At 48.4% G+C, this 19,111-nt stretch overlaps 1 protein-coding gene across 1 annotated transcript in view; it reads left to right on the forward strand.

The window, feature by feature from the left end:
* Positions 1-725: 725 nt before the first annotated feature.
* The window catches only part of GLDN (gliomedin), a 41,290-nt gene continuing 22,904 nt past the window's right edge, over positions 726-19,111 (forward strand). Inside the window, exons 1-3 of the mRNA XM_079953326.1 lie at positions 726-1,084; positions 13,673-13,724; positions 18,522-18,539. Coding sequence (XP_079809452.1) covers positions 737-1,084; positions 13,673-13,724; positions 18,522-18,539 — 418 coding nt within the window. The 5' untranslated portion in view covers positions 726-736. The remainder of the gene's footprint in view (positions 1,085-13,672; positions 13,725-18,521; positions 18,540-19,111) is intronic.

Genomic DNA, 19,111 nt, shown 5'->3' on the forward strand with positions numbered 1-19,111 from the left:
CCCAGCCACTCTGGGCGTTTCCCAATCAAGTGTTAGAAAGAATACAGCATTAAATATTAAAACTTCCCTAAACAGGGCTGCCTTCGGATGTCTTTTAAAAATAGGATAGCTGCTTATTTCCTTCACATCTGAAGTGAGGTCGTTCCACAGGGCGGGCACCACTACCGAGAAGGCCCTCTGCCTGGTTCCCTGTAACCTCACTTCTTGCAATGAGGGAACTGCCAGAAAGCCCTCAACGCTGGACCTCAGTGCCCGGGCTGAAGGATGGGGGTGGAGACGCTCCTTCAGGTATACTTCCTTGGGAGTTAGTGGACTCTTCTTCTCTGGAGGTTTGTAAGCAGAGCTTGGATGGCTATCTGTCATCGAGTTGAGATTCTTGCATTGCAGGGGTTTGGACTAGACGACCCTCGGGGTCCCTTCCAAACTCTATAGGGTTTAAAGAGCCCTGTCTGGAGCAGTCAGGGCTCGATCCATCTGCCCGCAGGACACGTGTTTTGCGCGGAGCCTTCGCCCTCGCGGGCTCGCCCTGCGCTCGCCTGCTGGGTTGGCCCGTGTCCCGGCCAGCCTCTCTCCGTCCCTCCCAGCGCCGGGGCGCCCGCCACTCGCAGCCCTTCCGCCCCCGACGGTGCGAGCCAGCCGCCCACGGGGCATAAGCGCCTCCCCGTCGCGGCCGAGCCCCCTGCCACCCCCGGCCGAGTTGTCCCAGCGAGGAGCGCCTGGTCCGTCGGGCGTCGCGATGCAGGGCAAGGCAGCGGGCAGCCGGGTGCTGTGCTGCGCGCTGGCTGCCGTCGGGTTGCTGTCGGCGCTCAGCGCCGCCGGCACCGTCTTCTTGCTGGGCCAGTGGCGGGAGCTGAGCGCCGCGCTGCAAGCGATCCAGGACGAGGTGGCGCAGCTGCGGCAGCCCCAGGTTCCGCCGAGCGCGCTGCGGCACCTCCGCGACAGCGGCGCCCCGTCGGACGGCGGCCTCGCCCAAGCGCCGGGCGGCCGCGACAAGAGGAGCCAGCGGAGGCGCGCCCTCGCCAAGAGCCACATCCGCGCCGAGGACGAGGACATGCTCATGATGATGACCTACTCCATGGTGCCGGTAGGGGGCGCTCTGGCCTGTCTAGGGGGAGGAGGGGTCGGGGTCGAGACTGGGTTCCTCCCTAGAGATCCAGGGAGAAATCTGCACTTGGAAAGCTCCAGTTACCTGCCCCCAAGATCAGGCTTGCTACCCACCACTCCCCACTGGCAGAGCTCCTGTGCTGCTGCCAGCGGAAATCCAACAGGTGCAGCTCGTGCTATGGCAGAAAGGTCTCCCTCCTGTTGTACCCTTTTAGGGTAAAAGAGTATTGGGAAATGATCCACAATGAACTGGAAAAACCCAGAGTCCTTTCTGTTGGGGATAATTCAGACTGAAATTCCCAGGTGTCAAAAAAGCTAATTTATGTATACTGCTATTGCGGCCCGTGTTTTGTTCATAGCTGTCAACGTTTCCCCTTTTTAAGGGAAATTCCCTTATTTTGAATAGGATTCCTCACAAGAAAAGGGAAAAGTTGACAGCTATGGTTTTGCTAGCCCGAAAATGGAAAACAAGCAAGGTCCCAACTGAATGGAAACTTAAGTTGACAGAATATGCACAGCTCGCAGACTTAACATATAGAATAAGAGAAAATAATTGTGTAGAGCTGAAAACGCTGGCAGCATTAAGATAAATTCAACAGTGTAAACCAAGTTTTGAGGGTGCAATAATGGAATACTGAATGGTATAGTTTTTGTAAAATATGCAGGGATTTACGATATGTAAAATGAACCATGGAAAGAGAAGAAGGCAAGTCACTGATACCTGAAGGAGGTAAAATGCATATTTTAAACTGTAAAACAGAAAACGCATAAAAGAAGAAGAAAGAAAGTTCCCCCTGTTGGATTTCAGCCGTTCTTCGCGGCACAGGAGCAAGGCCAGCAGCAGTGGCGTAGCGTGGGTTGTCAGCACCCGGGGCAAGGCAAGTAATTTGCGCCCCCTAACCCATGGATTTGTGCCCCCTAACCCGTGGATTTGTACCCCCTAATCCTAACCCCCAGATGTTGCACCCGGTGCGGCCGGCCCCCCCTGCACCCCCCACGCTACGCCACTGGCCAGCAGATAAAGATGGCAAGGGCAAATGAAGGCCCCGATATTTGGTGGAGGTGGGGGGCCTGAAATATCCAGCGATAGCATCACCCCCAGTGTCAAAGGCTCCTGTGTGCTTGACAGCTACAGCTTTCCCTGTCTCTGCATGGCCGCGCTTCAGAAAGGCACCACCTGATGAATTTCGCGATCTGAAGCCTGTTAGAGGATTTCTTCCATTCACATGCCTGTGCTCAGGTTGGATCTAAGCAACCTGAGTATGTGCAGGATGCCAGCCAAAGAGTGTATATTTAAGTGCCTTAATAATAACTGTTGAATTGTATGCAGCCATAAGCAGGGTATCATTTTTTCAAAAAACAAAACCCCTCTTGGTTTAAATAGCCAGAAATTCCCAGGTTCAGTCCCTGGCATCTCCAGGTAGGATAATGTACACATGTTGAGTTGGAAGGAACCCAAAGGTCATCTAGCCCAACCCCTGCAATGCAGGACGGAGAAAGACTTCTATTCTGAAACCGCAAACAGTCACTGCCAGTCAGTGTAGACACAAGCTAAATGGTCTGATTCAGTACAATGCAACTTTCCACGTTCCTCTTTTGGTTGTGCTGTGCAAGACCTCCAAGTGGGCTGCGCAGCAGGGGCTGGAGGAGAGGGCTAGGGAAGGGGGCGGTTTGCAGATGCTTCAAATCCCTCTCCCTAGGTTTAAATGGGTAGAGTCAATCTCCAGGTTGTGATCTTGGGGGTATTTTGGACAGCTTGTTCTGCACTGCCAAGGTGAGCCAAAACATCAGCTGAACAGCAGTACTTGAAACAGCAATGCCTCTTAATTTCTGAACCACTCAGTCTCTTGTGCTTGCCAATCAGAAAGTCGGCGGTTTGAATCCCCGTGATGGAGTGAGCTCTCGTTGCTCTGTCCTAGCTCCTGCCAACCTAGCAGTTCAAAAGCACACCAGTGGAAGTAGATTAATAGGTACCACTGCGGCGGGAAGGTAAACAGCGTTTCTGGGCGCTTTGATTTCCGTCATGGTGTTCCGTTGCGCCAGAAGCAGTTTAGTCCTGCTGGCCACATGACCCAGAAAGCTGCCTGTGAACAAATGCCAGCTCCCTCAGCCTGAAAGCAAGATGAGCACCACAACCCCATAGTCACCTTTGACTGGACTTAACCATCCTGGGGTCCTTAACGTTTACCTTTTTACTTAAAACGGTAACACCTCTTAATTTTTCTTTACAGCCCCATAGCTTTAAGCACCTCCAAACCCTCTGATTTGTTGGAGGAATCAAGAGCCTTAGCAAACTATCCGAAAACCCACACTCTGCCTTTATACGCACTCTCACCCATACTTCCGTTTGACCTTTATTTTGATTTTTTGTGTGTACCGATTGATTCCACTGGGTCCAAGAACTTTTCTGGTTGTTCTGCAGCTGTGTCTTGCAAAGCTCCAATCTTATCTGCTGAATTTGATCTTACCAGTTGCACAGAAAATCCAAAGAGATTTTTGCTTTACAAAGCTTTGATTCGGTGGGTTAGATCGGATTTTCATGAGGCACAGCTGCATAACCACGAGAAAAGCCCCTTCTATATTGCAGGGGGTTGGAAAAGTTTTGTGATTCTGTGTTAACTTGTGTGCACACTCAGGGAGATGGCTTGACAGTGATAGAATTTATGATCCGTTCGATGTTTCCCCCATAAAATACTTTATCTGTAGCTGTGTGATATTTTGTATCCTAAGAGAACCACAAGGTATGCAAACGCTATCTAATCCTAAACTGCATTGCAGTAAAAACAAAAAAACAGAACTTTCTTTCTTCTAGCATATACAACAGTTGTCTGAGCGATTATATAGTTATAACATATCTACAGCTGACACTCAGTTTAGAGAGATGTCAACTAGCTCAGGCTTCTCTGCCTTTAATGATCTGCAACACTTGGAAGCTTGCCGTAAGAACATAGGAAGACAGTTTGGAAACTTCAGCTGGTTCAGAATTCAGCGGCCAGGCTGCTCACCGGAGCAAGACTGTTTGAGCATATTACACCGATCCTGGTCCAACTGCACTGGCTACCAATTAGTTTCCAGTCCCAATTCAAAGTGCTGGTTTTGACCTATAAAGCCTTAAATGGCTCAGGACCGCAATACCTCAAGGACCGCCTCTTCCATATGAACCTACCCAGACCCTGAGATCATCTTCTGAAGCCCTCCTTCGTGTGCCTCCTCCATGAGATGTTGGGAGGGTGGCAACACGAGAAAGGGGCCTTCTCTGCAGTGGCTCCCCATCTGTGGAATGCTCTCCCCAGGGAAGTTCACCTGGTGCCTTCATTACACACCTTTTTAACCAGGCCTTTGGTTGCTTTGACTGACATCCTATGCCCTTTTAAAATGTGGCTCTTTTGGGGTGGGGTGGGGGGTGTTATTGGGTTACAGTGGTACCTCGGGTTACAGACACTTCAGGTTACATACGCTTCAGGTTACAGACTCTGCTAACCCAGAAATAGTACCTCGGGTTAAGAAATTTGCTTCAGGATGAGAACAGAAATTGTGCAGCAGTGGCGGGAGGCCCCATTAGCTAAAGTGGTCTTCAGGTTAAGAACAGTTTCAGGTTCAGAATGGACCTCCAGAACGAATTAAGTTCTTAACCCAAGGTACCACTGTATTGTGTTTATTTTGATTTTATACATTGTGATATTTTCTGTGAACCGCCCTGAGACCTCCTGGTATAGGGCAGTGTATAAATCCAATAAATAATAAAATAATAATAATCAGAGGAGCTTGACTGTAGAATCAGGCTAAAGCCCCATCTAGTCCAGCATTCTGCTTTCACAGTGGCCAACCAAATGACTATGGGAAGCTTGCAAGCGAGACCCAAGCAGAACAGCACTCTTTCAATCATAATTTCCAGCATCTGCTATTCAGAGGCATAATGTCTCTGACTATGGAGGTAGAAAACAGCTATCAGGGCTAGTGGCCATTGATAGTCTTGCCAATGTCCAAGGAGCACCATCTCATTCCAGTTGCTGTAGACTAATGTAATATTTAGGGGACACGGGTGGAGCTGTGGGTTAAACCACAGAGCCTATGGCTTGCCGATCAGAAGGTCGGCGGTTCAAATCCCTGCAACGGGGTGAGCTCCCATTGCTCGGTCCCAGCCCCTACCAACCTAGCAGTTCGAAAGCAGGCCAAAGTGTAAGTAGATAAATAGGTACTGCTCTGGCGGGAAGGTAAACAGCATTTCGGTGCGCTGCTCTGGTTCGCCAGATGCGGCTTAGTCATGCTGGCCACATGACCCGGAAGCTGTACGCCAGCTCCCTCGGCCAATAAAGCGAGATGAGCGCCGCAATGCCAGAGTCGGCCACAACTGGACCTAATGGTCAGGGGTCCCTTTACCTTTACCTAAGTGATTGTTAAAGGTGCAGGAGCCAGATCTGGGTGTAAAGCTGGCAACTCTGTCTTTAATTGCCAATATTTGATGAAAAAAGTTTTCAGGGTGGTTTAAAGTGAAATGCAAAATGAAATCTGAACCCAGAACAAAACTGGCAGTGAAGAATGACATCTGTACCAGCAGATCTTAAAAAATGCAAGAATGGAAAGGAGGGGGGGTGGAAATACAATTGAGAGGCAATTTTATGGGGGACGCAGGTGGCGCTGTGGGTTAAAGCCTCAGCGCCTAGGGCTTGCCGATCGAAAGGTCGGCGGTTCGAATCCCTGCGGCGGGGTGCGCTCCCGCTGCTCGGTCCCAGCGCCTGCCAACCTAGCAGTTCGAAAGCACCTCCGGGTGCAAGTAGATAAATAGAGACCGCTTACCAGCGGGAAGGTAAACGGCGTTTCCGTGCGCGGCTCTGGCTCGCCAGAGCAGCGATGTCACGCTGGCCACGTGACCCAGAAGTGTCTCCGGACAGCGCTGGCCCCCGGCCTCTTGAGTGAGATGGGCGCACAACCCCAGAGTCTGTCAAGACTGGCCCGTACGGGCAGGGGTACCTTTACCTTTTATAAATAGGATGGAAGAACTTCTATTGCACATGTCTTGCTTGGTGGAGCTTCTGTCCAGACTCAAGTATCAAGTACCATTGAGCCAGGTGCTTGTATTATGTGTTGTTCGCACAATATGTATTTTGAATTTTTTTTTGTTCCTCCATCCCTCCAACCTCTACAAGGCAAGCTTACTTTCCATGCTTGTGCTTTCTCTTGCCTCCTTACCCTGTGAGTGCCAGGGAAGCCAGAAGAGCCTGCATAAATTTCCCACGGCTGTGTGGTTCCACAAGATCTCACCTGTTCAGACCCTTTCATTAGATCATTCCTATTACATAGCCAGAAAGCTAGGGACTATCATTTGCATTTTAAAGGGCTGCAGCTCAGTGGTTAGAGCATCTCTTTTGCATGCAGAAAGTCCTAGGTTCTATTGCTGGCTGGTCCAGGGAGTCTGGAAGACAGCCTGGAGAGCCGCTGCCAGTGCCGACAACAATGATCTAGTAAGGCAGTTTCCTCATGCCCATTTCTTGGGTCACTTGTTAAGGCTGTCAGACGAGCCAGTGTTTCACTGCTTTTGCTTCATCTTCCTTCCCCAAGAGAGAGAGAACAGATAAAGCTCTCAAAATTGCAAAGCTAATGTCATCTGTTCTGCAGATGTTCTTGCAAAAGGTAAGAAATGGAAAGGATGGGGGAAAACAAACAGAAGATGATTTGGTTTTTGTTATGTACTGAGCTGAATAGGATCCAGAATGTAGCAGTCTGATTGGTCCACAGTAGCCACCCAATCCAGCTCCACGTGGAAGTGAATCCGCAACCTGATTGGCCTACAGGTGAATCCCGGAATTAGCCAATCACGTGGGGCCCATTGTGTAAATAACATATATAAAGCAGACATTCTGGGGGAATTTCCATTCCTCCTCACCACTATGAGCTGAATAAAGAGCATGAAATCCACTCTCGACTCGGAGTATATTTCAGTTTTAGTTGTTCTCTAGCTAGCCATCAGTGTTCCTCTGAAGCTGTTTCCCAGGGTTGTTCAACTTTGTGTAGATCCTGGGAGTGGGTGGGAAATCTCAGTTAGTTTGTGTCTACATGCATTAAGTTGCTGGAGTGGCTTTGCAATCAAACCATCTTCCCAGGGAACTCTGGGAATTGTAGGAGTGTGTGTGTGTCCTGACAACCCTTGGCCTCCTGAACAAACTACAGCTCCCATAATTCTTTGTGGGAAGCCATGGCTGTTTAAAGTGCCGTTATAGTGTTTTACATGTATGCTGTAGGTGTGGGCTGAGTGTAGGGGATCCATTGCAGGCCTCTATCCTGTCCTATACCCCCCCCCCCGCCTCATACTCTGGTTTTTCTTCAGATCATATAAATCTTCCGCCTTTTTGCTATATCCCACTGTTTTTGCTTGGCAACAGTGGTGTGGAAATTCTATGGGTAAAAGAAAGAGGCTTTCGTCCTTTTTGTTGGGTGCATTCCTATGTCTTCTGTAGCTCCCGATCTAGAGACAAGTATTCCAACAACGAAGAATCAGTGGCCATTTTTCCATCCCTCGATTCATTCTTTTGTGTCAAAACAAATTGCAGGACAAATTCGTCCTCCTCCACCCCCACCCCAGCCCACTCTCTCGCTCTCTCTTAATAGACTCTCGCTATGATTATGCCAGTTGACAAAGTGTTTTCGGTGAAGAAGCTCTGCAACGAGTGGGCAATCAGTTGCCCGATTTTGTGAACAAAAGTGTGGAAATGAAAGCAAAATAAGCAAAATGGAGAGGGCAAGGAATCTGGAACGCAGTCGTGATATTCTGGCATGGCTATAGATTTGACGACGGTGCAAAACAAAGAAGCCCAAATCTGTAGTAAATGACTCATTCTCAGTTCGGTGAAAAGCGCCGCGTGGAATGTGAGAGGAGCACTTTGATGCGCGTCCAAAATTCCTTGCTCATCAACCCTATTTGTATTATGTCGCTGAGCAGAGTTTGCTCGTGTTCCAGATAGGGCTTGCTAATAATTTCACATTCTTTTCTCAAGCCCGTCCAAAGGCAAAGGCTCAAAATGTTTCCCAAAGGCAAACATGGGTCGTGTGTCTAGATGCAGAAGAGAACCAGATCCTTCAGTACCTTTAAAACTGGGGATGGGGTAAGCCTGTGGTTCCTGAGATGTTGCCGGACTACACTTCCCATCATCAGCAGCCATTGGCCATGCTGGCTGGGGCTGATGGGAGTTGCAGTCCAACATCATCCTGGATAGCTCCGTTGGTTAGAGCATGGTGCTGATAATGCCAAGGTCGCAGGTTTGATCCCCATATGGGACAGCTGCCCATTCCTGCATTGCTGGGGGTTGGGCAGGATGATTCTGAGGCTTTCTCTGCAATTCTATGAATCATCTGGAAGGCCACAGGTGCCCCATCCTTGTTTTCAGTGGTTGTATGGGATTATGGGATTATGTTATTGTTATGCAGGATGTTAAGTTGTGGGTGAACATATCAGATGACACAGCGATTCTTCAAACAGCTCTTGTTTATTCACAGGCCCAAAACAGAACTGGCCTAAAGGGTTCAGCCAACCTGCTTATATAGAGCTCAACTACAAAGCAACAGTAACACTTTCTGTAACTATCCAATCACTGAATGTCACTTTCACTTCCTTATTTGCATATGTGGACCTGAGAGAAAACTATATACAGTATCCCCCTGCTGGCCCAGGGTGAGAACTTCAGTACATAACACAGGATAAACTCCTGGGTGATATGAACAGTCTGGAAATGCCTGCCTATTGATCTTAGGCAAACTCCTTCTCTGGGCTGTTTTAAAGGTAAAGGTAAAGGTACCCCTGCCCGTACGGGCCAGTCTTGACAGACTCTGGGGTTGTGCGCCCATCTCACTTAAGAGGCCAGGGGCCAGCGCTGTCCGGAGACACTTCCGGGTCACGTGGCCAGCGTGACATCGCTGCTCTGGCGAGCCAGAGCCGCACACGGAAACGCCGTTTACCTTCCCGCTGGTAGGCGGTCCCTATTTATCTACTTGCACCTGGAGGTGCTTTCGAACTGCTAGGTTGGCAGGCTCTGGGACCGAGCAGCGGGAGCGCACCCCGCCGCAGGGATTCGAACCGCCGACCTTTCGATCGGCAAGTCCTAGGCGCTGAGGCTTTAACCCACAGCGCCACCTGCGTCCCACTCTGGGCTGTTTTAGGCACCTGCTAAAAGCTTTCTTGTTTAAACAAGCCTACATAGACATTGTGGGACGTGGGTGGCGCTGTGGTCTAAACCACTGAGCCTAGGGCTTGCCGATCAGAAGGTTGGCGGTTCGAATCCCCACGATGGGATGAGCTCCCATTGCTCTGTCCCAGCTCCTGTCAACCTAGCAGTTTGAAAGCATGCCAGTGCAAGTAGATAAATTCTGGCAGGAAGTTAAACAGCCTTTCCATGCAGTCTGGCACTCATCATGGTCCGCCAGTAGCGATTGAGTCATGCCGGCCACATGACTCGGAAAGCTGTCTGTGGACAAACGCCAGTTCCCTTGGCCTAAAAAGGGAGATGAATGCCACAACCCCTAGACACTTTTGACTGGACTTAACCGTCCAGGGGTCCTTTATGTTTTACCTTTTACAGACATGTATATTTGCCATATATCTTAATTTGTAAGTTGTTTAAAAATAAAAATAAGAATAAGAAGAACAATAATGATGCTGTATGACCTGTACCCAGCTAAAGCTTTCTCAGAATAAACCTGTTCATTCATTTTAATGGATGTACTTAGGGCAGGAGAACAACCAGAAAACTAGGATGGCATCAATGGTAAAAAGGTAAAGGTAAAGGTACCCCTGCCCGTACGGGCCAGTCTTGACAGACTCTGGGGTTGTGCGCCCATCTCACTTAAGAGGCCAGGGGCCAGCGCTGTCCGGAGACACTTCCGGGTCACGTGGCCAGCGTGACATCGCTGCTCTGGCCAGAGCCAGAGCCAGAGCCAGAGCCGCACACGGAAACGCCGTTTACCTTCCCGCTGGTAAGCGGTCCCTATTTATCTACTTGCACCCGGAGGTGCTTTCGAACTGCTAGGTTGGCAGGCGCTGGGACCGAGCAGCGGGAGCGCACCCCGCCGCAGGGATTCGAACCGCCGACCTTTCGATCGGCAAGCCCTAGGCACTGAGGCTTTAACCCACAGCGCCACCTGCGTCCCTATCAATGGTATCAATGCATCAATGGTAGCAGGGAGAAAAAAGGGATGTGAAAATGATAGTGTTATAAATCCTGCTTCTATGCACGTAGCTCAGTGGGAGAGCATCTGCTCTGTATGCAGAAGGTCCCAATTTCAATCCCTGGCACCTCCATGTAAGGCTGAGAATGCTGCCCCCCTGTCTGAAATCCTGGAGAGACACTTCCCACCAGTGTGGACAATACTGAACCTGATGGACTCGTGGTCTGATTTGGTAGAAGGCAGCTTCCCAGGGCTCCCTACTTCAAATTCCCAGGTACCCAACATTGGCCATGCTGACTGGGACTGATGGGAGTTGGAGTCCAGCAGCACCCACAGGACATTGTGTTGGCTTCCCCAGTTGAAGATTTCATACCCTCCAACATTTCTCTGATGAGAATAGGGATGTCCTATTCCACCACCACCATCATCAATATTATTATTATTTTATTTATACCCCACTCATCTGACTCGGTTACCCCAGCCACTCTAACGTATATAAAAATATTATAAAACATTAAACATTAAAAACTTCCTATACAGGGCTGCCTTCAGATGTCTTCTGAACGTTGTATAGTTACTTATCTCCTTGGCTCAGGGGTTGCATAACACCATACCCTCCAACATTTCTCCGAAAAAAATAGGGATGTCCTAAGGAGAAGCGGGGGACGCAGGTGGCGCTGTGGGTTAAAGCCTCAGCGCCTAGGGCTTGCCGATCGAAAGGTCGGCGGTTCGAATCCCTGCGGCGGGGTGCGCTCCCGCTGCTCGGTCCCAGCGCCTGCCAACCTAGCAGTTCGAAAGCACCTCCGGGTGCAAGTAGATAAATAGGGACCGCTTACCAGCGGGAAGGCAAACGGCGTTTCCGTGTGCGGCTCTGGCTCGCCAGAGCAGCGATGTCACGCTGGCCACGTGACCCGGAAGTGTCTCCGGACAGCGCTGGCCCCTGGCCTCTTAAGTGAGATGGGCGCACAACCCCAGAGTCTGTCAAGACTGGCCCGTACGGGCAGGGGTACCTTTACCTTTACCTTTATGGAGAAGCGGAGGGACGCGGGTGGCGCTGTGGGTTAAACCACAGAGTTGCTGATCAGAAGGTCAGCGGTTCGAATCCCCGCAAAGGGGTGAGCTCACGTTGCTCGGTCCCTGCTCCTGCCAACCTAGCAGTTCAAAAGCACGTCAAAGTGCAAGTAAATAAATAGGTACCGGTAATTGGCGTTTCCGTGCGCTGCTCTGGTTCACCAGAAGCGGCTTAGTCATGCTGGCCACATGACCCGGAAGCTGTACGCCGGCTCCCTCGGCCAATAAAGCAAGATGAGCGCTGCAATCCCAGAGTCGGCCATGACTGGACTGCACCTTTAAGGAGAAGCGGGAAATTCCGGGGTCAAATAAGAAACAGGGACAGCTTCTGTAAATCCGGGACTGTCCCTGGAAAACAGGGGCACTTGGAGGGTCCGAGATTTGCAGCAGCAAAGGAGTGGGGTTAGGATGGAGGGCACAGATGGAGGGCACACACAATATCACAAGTCATGACATTGGAGAGTTGCTGGGGGTTCACTCTGGTGCTTATGTTTGAATGAGTAGGAGCATGGTACCCAGTTCTTCTGATGCCTGATTAAAAAACATACCCCCCCCCCCCGAATGGCCTTAGCAGTTAAGGCCAATGTGTTCTTTAAAAATGAGCTTAGGTTGCATTTGACGCTTGTCCTAACATCGCCCTCCTTTGGAACACTACATTCCCTGGTTTGTCAGCAATGATGTCTGTACAAAAAGTAACCAGCATTCATCCCTTTAAATTGTTTCCTTGGTGCAGTGGGCCACTACACCCCCCCAAGCTCTCTTTCGTCCTCCGTCCAGCTTATCAGAGTTCAAATACATTGGGAGTACAGCCTGGGAGCGGGTTCCAAGGGCCACATTGAAAGGATTGGAGGGCCATGATTTGCCTGCAGTCCTGAGGTTTATCACCACCGCTGTAGAAAAGAAGTCATGAATTAATAGTTAATAAAAAGATCACGGGACGCGGGTGGCACTGTGGGTTAAACCACAGAGCCTAGGACTTGCCGATCAGAAGGTTGGCTGTTCAAATCTCCGTGACGGGGTGAGCTCCCGCTGCTCAGCCCCTGCTCCTGCCAACCTAGCAGTTTGAAAGCATGTCAAAGTGCAAGTAGATAAATAGGTACCACTCCAGCGGGAAGGTAAACGGTGTTTCCATGCGCTGCTCTGGTTTGCCAGAAGCGGCTTAGTCATGCTGGCCACATGACCCAGAACTGTACGCCGGCTCCCTCGGCCAATAAAGCAAGATGAGCACCGCAACCCCAGAGTCGGTCACGACTGGACCTAATGGTCAGGGGTCCCTTTACCTTTACCTTTAAAAAGATCACAGATCCACTTCAAATTGGAAACTGGATTTTTGTTCCTGTTAGGTTTTCAAGCAGAGGCTGGTTTCCCACCCAAGTGGGATGCTGTATCAGTGGATCACGGGCAGGGGTTGGGCTAGAGAGCCTTTGAGATCCCTTCCAGCTCTATGCTTACTATATAATTGCAAGCAGAGGGGCAGCTCAACTGGGTACTCGTACACTCAAAAATGTTTGGTCTGACACACTTGGAAAGCAAATCTTTAAGACTGTATTTGGACCTCAAGTTATAAAGGACAACTGGCCTTTGGTGGCCCCCTCACGCTTGTTCGGCTTCAGCATGAGTTGCAGATCTCGACTTGTCTCCTGTTTGGCAGGTTTACCTTGGACAGTGACTCGAGCAGAGACACAACAGGGATCTTCCAGAAAGGATGTAGAATTACTCTGTATCTCTTCATTAGGTGTGACTGGATTATTGTAACACTTAAGACACAGAGATGCAGCAGAACCATCTCCTCCTGCAGTAGCAGAGGCTGTTGGAAGGTGGCAAAGTTGGGCTTTTTGACATGCAGAGACACAGTGGGCAGCCACCTCTGAAGATCATGCTTAGTCTATGCCTTGGGAGTGATCGAGTGACCATTCATTCCTGATGCAGAAGGATACTGAATTCTCCAACTCCCTGCCCCAAGAAATAATAATCGGAAGAACTCAGAGTATTTAAGCTTGCAGAGATGCAGCGGGCAACCTCTTAGGAACATAAGATGAGTTTTGCTGGATCATGCCTGTCTAACGTCTGGATTCCTACGGGAAAAAGCTAAGCATGTAGACATTCAGATTGCCTCTCACCCTGGAAATGTCATAAATCCATTTTGACCAGCAGCAACTGATAGAGATGGGCTCCATGGATTTGTGCTTTGGAGCTGAGGGCAGCCTTTCTGCATTAAATTATCTCGAGTCGTGGCACACTCTGTTTTAAAGCATTATTCTGATGTGCTAGAATGGTAGGAAGCTGTCTAAATCTCACATTCTGCACCCTGCCATAAAGATACCGTGCTTTGTGATTTCAGGTCCGGGTGATGATCGAGATCTGCAACAGCACAAAGGGAGTGTGCTTGACAGGTATGCTGGAGAATTTGTGATTGGGCAAACTGGGGACTTCTTTCTGTCTGTGCCTATTTTACTGCTGCTACACCAGTGGGAGAAATTTGCCACCAGTATCACTACCCAAAGCTGCTCTAAACAGGAGCATGTCTAAGTGTGGAAATACAGCTGATAGAGGGAGAGGAACTGTTCCTGCTCCACTTCTGAATGCCTTGCTGAAGCCTGCTTGCATTGGCATGCTCTAACCCAGGGGTCAGCAAACTTTTTCAGCAGGGAGCCGGTCCACTGTTCCTCAGACCTTGTGGGGGGCTAGACTATATTTTTTTTTTTGGGGGGGGGAGTGAATGAATTCCTATGCTCCACAAATAACCCAGAGATGCATTTTAAATAAAAACACACATTCTACTCATGTGAAAACACCATGCAGGCCCCACAAATAACCTAGAGATGCATTTGAAATAAAAGCACACATTCTACTCAAGTAAAAACACGCTGATTCCCGGACCGTCCACGGGATTTAGAAGGCGATTGGGCCAGATCCGGGCCCCGGGCCTTAGTTTGCCTACCCATGCTCTAACCCAGCTTTCTGCAACCTGTTCCTACTGGACTGCAAAACCCATCATCCCCGACCATTGGCTATGCTGGCTGGGGCTTATGGAAATTAGAGTCCAAAACACCTTGAGGCCAGCAAGTTCGGGGAAAGGAGTTGCTAACTTAAGCGAGTTTGCGATATTTCAGGTTGGTCCTGATAAAGAAATGGCACTACTGGTACTTTTGGATTGCTTTTTTAATGGCAACACGGCTAATGGAAACCTTTGGCTTCCATTAGCTTTGGCTTCCATGTTCTTCATTTATCCTTGGTCTCCCACTAGTCAAGGATAATGGGAGCCACAGTCCAGTGTAGATAACCACAGGTTCCCCATCTAAATGGAGCTTGTTGGCTATAAAGATCCAGCACAGTCCATCAAGTGCATTTTTGGCCTAGGACCTCAGGGATAAACAATGACTTGACGTCCATTTTTCAAGATGTGGGGAACCGTTGTCCTTCCAGATGTTGCTGTACCAGCATGGTGAATAGCCAGGAATGATGGCAGCATCTGGAAGGTCCAGTTTCTCATACCTGGACTAGATACAATGGGGACGAGTCGCTGCTACGTAATTCTACACATCTTGCATGCAAAGGCTGATGAATTTGCACAAGGACTTAAAAAAACCAACAACCCACAAACTGATTTGGAGATGTGAAGAATTGAATTTAAGATTGGATGAAATGAGAAATGGTTAGAGACACAAATTGATCAGTTTGCCCATTGCTAGTTTCAGGTTCCCAACAGTCAAGCAGGAATGAGGGAGCCTTAAAGCAGGATCTTCGCCACCATTTAATCCAGATCTGTTGTTTCGTTTTGGCACAGCCTTCAGATCCCATGTGTCATTTTCATGTGTGCTGCAAACTGAGATGCTGAGAGCTTCTAGGGAGGCACCAAAGGTGTAAAGGACTGGATTATGTTGGCTAGCAGGAGTGAAAAAGCGAGTGTGCCACTATCCTCTGCAATGAGACTACCCTGAGGAATGCATGCTTTGTCAAAAGAGCAACTGGCTGAAATTTAAGCGGGTGCTGGGCTTGGAACAGAGAAGGAAGTTTGTTTGTTTGTTTTGAAAGATTAGCCACCAGTGAACTGAATGGGGTGGTGGTAGAGGGAAGGATTACGTTTCTGTATTTTTCAAAGTATTATGTTGTGCGTATTGTGAGCAGTTTCCCACATAAATACAGCAGCAACCAATGCTCCCTTCTCAAGTAAGCGAGGCAAACATTTTTCGCAAAATTAATCCGCCATTTTCATTTCACTTTTGAGCACATTTATTTATTTAGAGCATTTGCACCCTGTTCTTCAGGCTGCCAACCTCCCATCTTCGTAGCTGTCAACTTTTCCCTTTTCTTGTGAGGAATCCTATTTGGAATAAGGGAATTTCCCTTAAAAAAAGGAAAACGTTTACAGCTATGCCCATCTTATGTTCAGCCAATGTACATGTGTAAACTCAGAGACTGGGAGCCGAATTGTGGAGGAGGGTGTGGACTGCTGGCTGCCCAAAACCTGTAGAGATGGGAAACATGTGACTCTCCACAAGTTGGACTCCAAGTCCCATCAGCCCCTGTCAGCATGGCCAATGGTCAGGGCTGATGGGTGTTGTAGTCAAACTGGCTTAGTTTACCCATCTTTGTTTCAAAGCAGGAATGGGGAACATCAGGCTTGAGCTCTCTGTCTCTCCTCTGGGACTCTCACAAGGCACATCCACTCTTCCCAAGCCATATCCCACTTAGGTTTCATTTCACACCTTCCTTGAGTGTTCTCACCTGGCTGCAAGGTGTCCTTGAGAAGGATAGAGGACATAGAGGGGGGTTGTGACAGTGTCAGTGTGTGCAGCAACTAGCCTGCTGTACAGAGGTAAATTTACATTCATTTATCTTCTTTTTAAAATTATTTTCATTAATTTCCAAATTATTACAAATCAAAGCAAATTACTTTAATTTAATACAATTTCTTAAAATCAGGTTTCCCGCTCCTGTGGCAAACATATGTCAGTCATTTCCTCCCATAGCTGCATCTTCCCTTATTTAATGTCCAGTTGATCCTTCACTGCAGCTGACCACATTATTATTAGAGTGAAACCTTGGAAGCCGAATGCCTTTAAACTCAAACGTTTTGACTTCCAAACGATCAAAAACCGAAAATGTTTTTCGGAAGCTGAACGTTTGACATGACTTCCGCCTCTTCTGCTTCCGATTGGCTGCAGGAAGCTCCTGCAGCCAATCGGAAGCCATGCCTTGGTTCTCTCTTTTTTTAAAAAAAATAATATTTATTCAAATTTTAAGGATTACAAAGAGAAAATTAGAAAAAACAAAAAAAAACAAAAAATACAGAAAATACAATACAAAAATACAAACAATTCGAAAAAAGAAAAAAAGAGAAGAAAAAAAACAGCTCAAACTTTTACATAACTTTCTTTCCTTTACTTATTTCCTTGACCTCCTCACACCTCCCTTTTTTGTATTCTAATTCAATTAGATATTTCAGCAAATCCTTTCTAGCTTTGTTTTTATCCTAATAATTTATCTTAATATACTGTAATTTTACATTCTCGTCTTTCTCTAATTAAAAAATCTTAATATACTGTAATTTTACATTCTCGTCTTTCTCTAATTAAAAATCAATTTTTACCTAATCCTTTATATCATTTCTGCTAAAACCACATTACTTCATTCCAACATCCTTCTAACATTCCTTAATTTTGCAATGTTTCTGTAAATAAACTTTGAGCAACGCCTTGGTTCTCGAACCATTTCAAGAGTTGAACAGACTCCTGGAATGTATTAAATTCGAGAACCAAGCTATGACTGTATTATTATTATTATTATTATTATTATTATTATTATTATTATTATTATTACTTCCTACTTACAAACAGCGCCTCTGTTACATCTTATAAATATGAAATCCATTTCACGTGTGTCAGAGCTGCCTCCAGGTCCCAGCTCACAGAGGACCAACGCTAGGCTGTAGTTATGTACAAAAGTCTTTATTGAGATTCAGTCTCCATTTTAAAGCCGCAGCGTGCAGCTCTACGTCCCGACCTTAGACCGGAGAAGTCCCGTCTGAGTCTCCTCCCCCACCACACCAGTTTAAGACTCTCGCTTTGCTCCACCTCTTCCTAAGTTCCCTTCTCCTCTGGGCCCTCCTGCCCGCTAGGGTCTCATCCTTCCTGGACTCCTCTGACGCTGACCCTGACGATTCTTCCCCCTCCTTCCGGCGGGCTTTAGGACCTGGTTCCCTATCCGGGCTACCTTCTGTGCCGCTCTCCTGTACCTTTGAACTTGGCGCGCGCGCCCAGCCTGCAACTTTCCTCTTGACCGTTAACTCGCTCTCCGATGGAGGCGTGGTCAACCCTGACTCATCTTCTCTCGCTGGTGGTGCATATGTGGGCTCTGACACCTGGGACTCCTCCCCCCCACTACGCTCTGGTGGGGAAGCTGTTCCTGATTTCCAACTGCTGCTCTGGGAGTCCCCGCTGGCCCCTTGCTTCTGGGGTGTCCCCCTTGGGTCGCCCCTTGCCCTGCCCATCGGCGCCCCCTTCTGTGAATCTTCTGATTCGCTGGAGAGGCTCATGGAATCTATCGGGCTGCTGTCATATTCTCCTACGCTGCCCTCGGATTGCTCCCCCTCACTTTCCATCTCCTCTCCTCCCTGCGCTCCCGCTGAGTCCCTGACAACGTGTGTAGTCCTTTATGTACATTGTTGTTTCAGACCTGGTGTGCTGGGATAATTAATTAATATCTTCCCATTTTACATTCATTTAGCCATAAATTTTTGATTCACATGTGACACTGCCCCCTCCAATAAAAGCTGCCCAAAAGGGAACCTGTCTCTTAGGCTGAAATATTTTCTCCACCCCTACCTAAATGGTTACACATATCCTTTGTTTGTTTCAATGTACCGTAATTTTCAGCGTGATACAGTGGTACCTCAGTTTAAGAACAGCCCTGTTTAAGAACAAGTAGTGTCCTGGTTTGCGAACTTTACCTCTGTCTACGAATAGAAGCCGAACGGTGGAAGGGCACCAGCAGCATGAGGCCTCATTAGGGAAAGTGCACCTCATTTTAAGAACGGTTTTGGTTTAAGAACAGACTTCTGGAACGGATTACGTTCATAAACCGAGGTACCACTGTACTGGGAAATTCATTGGAGTGTTATTTCCAGTTTTGGAACTGAGTTTGGAATGCACTGACTATTCTCTCTGTCTCTTTCTGTATGTCTCTAGGACCACCAGGAATACCAGGTAATATCCCGTCTCCTGTATGTTCTCACTGTATGCAATGGATCCTGTCTCTAAACTTAAGCACTAGCTGAAATAGCTGCTTTTACTGTCCTTCCCTGTTTATCTTCTGCCTCCCCTTCCCCCTGTTTGTATACTACTGTAGACTAAAAATTGTATACTATCGTAGCATGGTAGATAGATAATGTAAGGATATGTATAATTTTATAACATGCAGAGAAAAATATGTGCTGAGATATCAGAGAGAGAAGCTGAGGGAAGTCTCTGGGAGGGGGGAGGGAGGGTTTGAAGGGGGTGGGGGGAAAGGGAAAAAAATAATGACTATGATATGTTTGAGGGACGCAGGTGGCGCTGTGGGTTAAAGCCTCAGCGCCTAGGGCTTGCCGATCGAAAGGTCGGCGGTTCGAATCCCTGCGGCGGGGTGCGCTCCCGCTGCTCGGTCCCAGCGCCTGCCAACCTAGCAGTTCGAAAGCACCTCCGGGTGCAAGTAGATAAATAGGGACCGCTTACCAGCGGGAAGGTAAACGGCGTTTCCGTGTGCGGCTCTGGCTCGCCAGAGCAGCGATATCACGCTG

The sequence above is a fragment of the Podarcis cretensis genome (genome assembly GCF_951804945.1).
Source record: "Podarcis cretensis genome assembly, chromosome: 14".
Taxonomy (NCBI): domain Eukaryota; kingdom Metazoa; phylum Chordata; class Lepidosauria; order Squamata; family Lacertidae; genus Podarcis; species Podarcis cretensis.